Source organism: Salmo salar, chromosome ssa09, assembly GCF_905237065.1.
Source record: "Salmo salar chromosome ssa09, Ssal_v3.1, whole genome shotgun sequence".
NCBI classification, from domain to species: Eukaryota; Metazoa; Chordata; class Actinopteri; order Salmoniformes; family Salmonidae; genus Salmo; species Salmo salar.
Window position 1 is genome coordinate 25435001 of NC_059450.1, and position 7500 is coordinate 25442500.

A 7500-nucleotide genomic window follows, 5' to 3' on the forward strand; every position below is an offset into this window, starting at 1 on the left:
TAAGACCAGAGATGGGACAGTGGGAGTGACAGCTCAGCATGAGGACAGTGGCCCCCGGAGTACAGGGGACATTCCTGCTGAGTTCAGGCCCACCGACAGCCCCAACTTCCTGGTGTCCAGCCTCCCCGCACACTGGCGTTGCAACAAGACTCTGCCACGTGCCTTCACGGTAACACACACAAAGTCTGGATTCTGAGTCGTCATCACTTGACCTCATGTCAAAATAAAAGTCCCCTTCTTTCAGCTTGCCAGTGTTTAAAGTACACAGTGTGCACATGGGAGAGGTACTGAAAGGTTTAGTGAGGGGACCATTGAGCATCTTTTCCCTCCCTATTTCATTTGTCCTCCATCCCCCCTCCGTCCTCCCTCTCCAGGTGGTTGCCCTGGGTGATGTAAGTGACGGTGTTCTAGTCACGGTGATGGCAGGGAATGATGAGAACTGTTCAGCTGAGCTACGGAACGCCACCACGCTGATGACATCACGCACAGCACGCTTCAATGACCTCCGCTTTGTAGGACGCAGTGGGAGAGGTGTGTTTGTGTGTGTTTGTGTACAACAGAGTGTGTGTGTGTGTGTGTTTAACATGTCTCTCTCTCTCTCTCTCTAGGTAAAAGCTTTAATCTGACCATAACCGTGTTCACCAGTCCTCCCCAGGTGGCCACGTACCACAGAGCTATCAAAGTTACTGTAGATGGACCTAGAGAGCCACGCCGTGAGTACACACACACACACACACACACACACACACACACACACACACACACACACACACACACACACACACACACACACAGACTCAGGTTTTTGACAGGGACATCTGTGTCCTTCTCTGATTAAAGAGGGCTATAACTACTTGTGTATGCTGCTCTCTGATAGGTCACAGGCAGAAGCTGGAGGTGGGTCCAAAAACAGGGCTTTTCAGGGTTGCCATGCCGATGCAGAGTCTCCACCCCCTCAACAACATCACCAACCCTCCAACAAGAGGTGAAAACAGAGCAGTAAAACTCTTTCTGTGTATACCGATGGGCCAAAGATTACTGATATTTTCATGAGATACTAGTAACTATATGAAACACTCATTGCTCTTTTACTCCTTCCCTCCATCACTGTCTCTCTCTCTCTCTCCCTTCCTTCCCTGTCTCTCCCCCTTCCTTCCCTATCTCTCTCCCTTCCTTCCCTGTCTCTCCCCCTTCCTTCCCTGTCTCTCTCACTTCCTTCCCTGTCTATCTCACTTCCTTCCCTGTCTATCCCAATTCCTTCCCTGTCTCTCTCACTTCCTTCCCTATCTCTCTCCCTTCCTTCCCTGTCTCTCCCCCTTCCTTCCCTGTCTCTCTCACTTCCTTCCCTGTCTATCCCACTTCCTTCCCTGTCTCTCTCACTTCCTTCCCTGTCTCTCTCCCTTCCTTCCCTATCTCTCTCCCTTCCTTCCCTGTCTCTCCCCCTTCCTTCCCTGTCTCTCTCACTTCCTTCCCTGTCTATCCCACTTCCTTCCCTGTCTCTCTCACTTCCTTCCCTGTCTCTCTCCCTTCCTTCCCTGTCTCTCTCACTTCCTTCCCTGTCTCTCTCACTTCCTTCCCTGTCTATCCCACTTCCTTCCCTGTCTCTCTCACTTCCTTCCCTGTCTCTCTCACTTCCATCCCTGTCTCTCTCACTTCCATCCCTGTTTCTCTCACTTCCTTCCCTGTCTCTCTCACTGCCTTCCTGTCTCTCTCACTTCCTTCCCTGTCTCTCTCACTTCCATCTCTGTTTCTCTCACTTCCTTCCCTGTCTCTCTCACTTCCTTCCCTGTCTCTCTCACTTCCTTCCCTGTCTCTCTCACTGCCTTCCTGTCTCTCTCACTTCCTTCCCTGTCTCTCTCACTTCCATCTCTGTTTCTCTCACTTCCTTCCCTGTCTCTCTCACTTCCTTCCCTGTCTCTCTCACTTCCTTCCCTGTTTCTCTCACTTCCTTCCCTGTCTCTCTCACTTCCATCCCTGTCTCTCTCACTTCCTTCCCTGTCTCCCTCCCTCCTTCTTTCTCTATCCCCTGCTCCTTTCATTATCTCTCCCTCCAGCCTTCCCTCTCTCAGACTCTAGGCCCCTTTCCTCCCCCCCCTGGACCAATGATCAATCTTACCCCTTTTCATCCTCAAGAACCACTGGCCTCTCAGGTAGGCATACATGCATGCACACATGCACACACACAGTAACACAGTGATGTGCCCTCTGACCCTGTGTGTGTCTGTTTTCCAGGTGTGTGTGACCTGGCTGCTGGGTTTGATCGCCCGTTTCCCCCCCTCTCCTCATTCTCGTCCACTCCCAGAATGCACTTCTCCTCCTTCCCCTACTCCGTCACCCCCCCTCCACCCCCGTACCTGCCCCCACCTTTCCCCACTCTCCCCCCCCACTCCCACAGTGGACTCTTCCAGCCCAGCAGCAGCCCCATCCTCTACTATGGAGCCTCTGCCGGGACCAACCACTACATCTCACTGCCAGAGGGGGACAGGACAAACCACTTTACCTCTGGGCCGGGAGGAGACCAGGCCCCCACTGCCGGGCTGGCCAATCAAACAGAGAGTAGGGGGGAGGAGCCTGTGTGGAGGCCATATTGACTCGGACAGGATGGTGCAATCAATCAATAAATCAATCAAGAATCAATCAATCAAAACCTGATGGTTAGTGTTTTACGCCTGTGTCTTTACATTTATATTTGTTCCCATTAATCATACTAAGATGCACTACGTAGCTCTATGTAGTTCTATGTGTGTGTTTTATGTACTCGTACAAAATGTACTTCTGAGTTTTATGGTTATGTAGTGTTATTTTATGGTTATTGTTGGTAATGGGTAGGCTTATTATCGGTTATCAGGTATGTTTGGTCGATTGTGTTTTATTTTATTGTCTGATGCCAAACAGTTATCTATGAAATTACAAAAAATGATAAATGAATAGCTAATGGATTGAATAATATGTAATTAATTTAATCAAATAAAGGATTGGTTTAATGAAAACAGGTTTGATAAATTCAGTTCCAAACAAAATAAAATGGTCTCGATTTGATTAGAACAGAGCCATCAAATGAATACATTCCATTGTCCATGGTGCTGAAAACTCAGAAGTCCACTATTTACTGGTTAGGTTAGGCCTACATGTTTCCTTTCTAAACCCCATCACGTTTCATATCTTTCCATAACAAGTTGAATTGAGATGTGTTAAGTGTACTGCACCACTGAAACTGCCTAGCAGGAGGATGATTTGTTCAATGCCAGAATCATGGCGCAGGAAAACAAAATGAATCACTGGTTCAGTGCATGTTGTAGTGCAAGACTTTATGGTTAGGGCACTCTGTCTGCCTGTTTCTGTCCCTCCTCTCCTGTCATGTCCAGTCATAACTATCATCTCCTCCACATTGTAACAACATCATTATTTATTCAGCAGAGGGGGAGAGCATGTGGTTTCTGTATGCATGCACCCTCCCACACTCACTTGTTTATTTTTTCATAGAAGAGAATGTTAATTACTTGAGTAACAGTAAAGAGTCCAGACAACTCATTTATGAGAAAATAGATTTATTATTTAAATTAGAGCAATAACACTCATTGACATTTGTTAACTTATGATCAAATCAGTATAGTTATATGACCACTTTGTTGTCAATTCCTGCTTTTACAATACACACAACAACTCTGTGACAGGATGGTGCAGTCTGGGAAAACACTTGGACTTCACAATCACATGCCCTATCATTCATTCATCTACTAACCAACTATTCATTGAAATCTACTGTGGCCAAAAATACTGTGTGTTATCAATACTGTGTTCATCCATTCAAATAGCACTTTCTCTTCATCCTAGATTACTGCTCTTTGCTCCAATTTACTGTAATAAAACGGTTCAAATATTAACATATTATAAAGATCGAAGATCATATATCTTGAATTAAGTTAATCTTGCAATATTAACCTCTTGATCATCTTGCTGCGCCACCCTTGCTCTGAAAATGTATTTTTGTGGGACAGCTGGAACTATATAAAAAAAACAATTATTAGAGTAAAAGTCTAAAAGTCCAGAAGTCTGAAAGAAAGCAGGATATACTAAAATAGGTTTTATATGACTGAGTCTGGTTTATTTTATTGGATTTAATGAAACCTGATTTTATTCATTTAGAAAAACTACACAGAGTAATGATTCCAGGCATTATCACTTGGACAGCCTCTTGGCCACGTCCTGATAGGCTAGTTCTATCTCTGCATCAGCCGCGCAGGTGTTGGTAAACTCGTCTCGCCTGTAGGCATTTTGAATGTAACGCCATACACCCCGCAGCTCTGCAGGGATCTCATAGTTACGGTATCTCTTAGCGACCACCTGGAGACAGAACACACACCATGGAGAGAGTCACAATCACTTCTGATACAGTAACCATAACCATATAAACCTATCGGTGACTCTGGCCAAAAGGAGTGCCCTGTATGGGCAGAAGGTGTTATTTGAGGTCATAAGAGTTTAGGGCACAACACTAAATCTTGGAACAGACAGCCTGACACAAACAGATCTGAATAAAACACCAAAGGTAAAGAGATACTGTATCTTGATACAGTCCACTTCTGTAATTGGTTGATCATCACTTTCTGTCTGTAGTTGGATAATAACAATAGGAATAATACCTTGACAACATGTAATTTGGGCAGTAAGTTGCAGTCGGCCAGTGTTAATGTGTCTCCGTCTAGATACTTCCGTATAGACCCCCCTTCTGCCACATCTCTGCCATCCTGCAGCTCCTCTGGCAGCGGGGACAGAAGGAACTCATCCAGCTTGGTTAATGCCTTGTTGAGACTTTTCTCTAGAACTGCAGGATGCACACACACATTACTACACACACACAAACCCAGGCAACCCACCTAGATCAGTGAAGTGTGTGTGTGTGTCTGTACCTGCGTTGTTCTCTGGCCTGATGTTTTTGATGTAGGCTGAGAACTTGGCGAAGATGTCGTTTCCTGCCGTATTGGACTCCCGGTTCTTAGCTGCCAGTTTAGGGTACCTGAGGAACACCAGCGTTAACAAACACAATCTTATTTAGACTTTTTACAGTGTGTGTGCATGCACGTGTGTGTGTGTGTGTACCTGGGTGGAGCCAGCATGTCCTCTAGGTATTCTTCTATCTTATTGATGTCCGTCTTCACCTCTCCTTCGAAGGTCAGGAAGGGTGGGTGTGTGCCTGGAGCAAGGTTATGGAGGTCAGCTGGCTTTCTATAGGACAACACACACAGATGGGTTAGTGTATATCTGAGAGTGTGTGTGTGTGTGCGTGTGTGTTTTACCTCTTCAGGTCGACTGTAGTGACGTTGAAGACGACTCCTTTTAGCCAGAGGATCATGAAGAGACGCTGAGAGAACGGACAGTTACCTATACTCTCCCCATCACTCCCTGCCTGCACACACACACACACACACACACACACACACACGCACACGCACACGCACACGCACACGCGCATGCACGCACGCGCACGCACGCACACACACACACACACACACACACACACACACACACACGCACACACACACACACACGCACACACACACACACACACACTGCAGACATTAGTACACATACAGTTATTGAAATATTGCTTGAGCCAGTATCATACCCTTTTCAAGTTGCACAATTTGTGCATGGATCTCAAAACAATACAATATGACTACAGCTACCTGTAACCTTTAGGCTACTAAAATCACTGCCCTATACACTCAGGCCTTGTCAGACTGGCAACACACACACACACACACACACACACACACACACACACACACACACACACACACACACACACACACACACACACACACACACACACACACACACACACACACACACACACACACACACACACACACACACACACACACACACACACACACACACACACACAATGGCGATGGCTGAAAAAGGATCCTGTAAGGGGACACCAGACACACCATGAATAATATATCAACCTTCCATTACACACCTCACTGGACACACTGCCCTGGAACAACTATCACATCATAACTACCCTACCGTACTAAGCTAACTACCCCTACAATTACCTCATATACCAGCTAACTACCCCTAGAACTACCTCATATACAGCTAACTACCCCTACAATTACCTCATATACCAGCTAACTACCCCTAGAACTACCTCATATACCAGCTAACTACCCCTAGAACTACCTCATATACCAGCTAACTACCCCTAGAACTACCTCATATACCAGCTAACTACCCCAAAACTACCTCATATACCAGCTAACTACCCCTAGAACTACCTCATATACAGCTAACTACCCCTAGAACTACCTCATATACAGCTAACTACCCCTAGAACTACCTCATATACAGCTAACTACCCCTAGAACTACCTCATATACAGCTAACTACCCCTAGAACTACCTCATATACAGCTAACTACCCCTAGAACTACCTCATATACAGCTAATTACCCCTAGAACTACCTCATATACAGCTAACTACCCCTAGAACTACCTCATATACAGCTAACTACCCCTAGAACTACCTCATATACAGCTAACTACCCCTAGAACTACCTCATATACAGCTAACTACCCCTAGAACTACCTCATATACAGCTAACTACCCCTAGAACTACCTCATATACAGCTAACTACCCCTAGAACTACCTCATATACAGCTAACTACCCCTAGAACTACCTCAGATACCAGCTAAATATCAACCAATACATATCTTACTACTACACACACTGCCCGGTAACTAACCACTAAAAGGCCGACTACATATAGGCTACACCACAATATAACTACCCCTACTACAACTTCCCCTCAACTACACTAACTACCCCCAAACAGTCCAGTACACACCTCAAAATGGCAGGAGGCAAGTAACATGAACGCTAATGCAAATCCATTGTTTATTTAGCATAACATACGCCCAAATCTACCTCATACTAACTACCCCACTATACCAACTACCATTACCTCATTAGACCTGCATATCAGGGAGCTATGAATAGGTATAAATGAGTCTCATAAGAATGAGTCTGGCAACACTAGAGCCACAACATGACTGAACCATTTAACCAGTTAACCTCCTGCTTTCACTGCTTAGAGAACCAGAAATAACTCAGTAGATCTGATCTGTCAGACAGAGAAAGAGAGAGGGGGCAGCAGAGAACAGGAGGAGAAAGGTATAGGGGAGAGAGGGGACAGGGGACAGAGATAACACTCGCATGCGTGTTGGGTTACTCTGGCCCTGTGCCACAGGAAACCAACAACAACAACAATACACACACACACTACGCAGCAGATAATCATACAGCAGAAAGACATGATCCTCAAATACACACGCGCAGGCACACACACACCCCCAACCTTGACAAAAAGTTCAATATCAGGGTCCTTCTCCTCTTCAGCTGCAGACGTGTCAGTCATCTCCACTGCTCTAACAGGTGTGCACTATCTTCTGCAAGAGTGTGTATGTGTGTATTGTCCGTCTGTGTTCTC

General features: G+C 45.8%; 2 protein-coding genes across 5 annotated transcripts in view; one reads left to right on the top strand and one right to left on the bottom strand.

The window, feature by feature from the left end:
• The window catches only part of LOC106610915 (RUNX family transcription factor 2), a 5318-nt gene extending 2330 nt beyond the window's left edge, over nucleotides 1-2988 (top strand). Inside the window, exons 2-7 of the mRNA XM_045723526.1 lie at nucleotides 1-169; nucleotides 375-531; nucleotides 609-713; nucleotides 878-985; nucleotides 2055-2150; nucleotides 2233-2988. The exon at nucleotides 1-169 is cut by the window's left edge and continues 43 nt beyond it. Of these exons, the coding sequence (XP_045579482.1) occupies nucleotides 1-169; nucleotides 375-531; nucleotides 609-713; nucleotides 878-985; nucleotides 2055-2150; nucleotides 2233-2591 (994 nt within the window). The 3' untranslated portion in view covers nucleotides 2592-2988. The remainder of the gene's footprint in view (nucleotides 170-374; nucleotides 532-608; nucleotides 714-877; nucleotides 986-2054; nucleotides 2151-2232) is intronic.
• Nucleotides 2989-3531: 543 nt separating this feature from the next.
• clic5a (chloride intracellular channel 5a) overlaps nucleotides 3532-7500 on the bottom strand; it is a 7136-nt gene continuing 3167 nt past the window's right edge. For 3 of the 4 annotated variants that reach the window (XM_014210595.2, XM_014210594.2, XM_045723300.1), the window contains 5 exons: nucleotides 5298-5407; nucleotides 5101-5226; nucleotides 4911-5017; nucleotides 4644-4825; nucleotides 3532-4344 (listed from right to left, as the gene is read on the bottom strand). In XM_014210595.2, the coding sequence (XP_014066070.2) occupies nucleotides 4180-4344; nucleotides 4644-4825; nucleotides 4911-5017; nucleotides 5101-5226; nucleotides 5298-5407 (690 nt within the window). In that variant the 3' untranslated portion in view covers nucleotides 3532-4179. Of the gene's footprint in view, nucleotides 4345-4643; nucleotides 4826-4910; nucleotides 5018-5100; nucleotides 5227-5297; nucleotides 5408-7368 lie in introns of all 4 variants that reach the window. The other variant, NM_001141833.1, reaches the window with a different exon arrangement.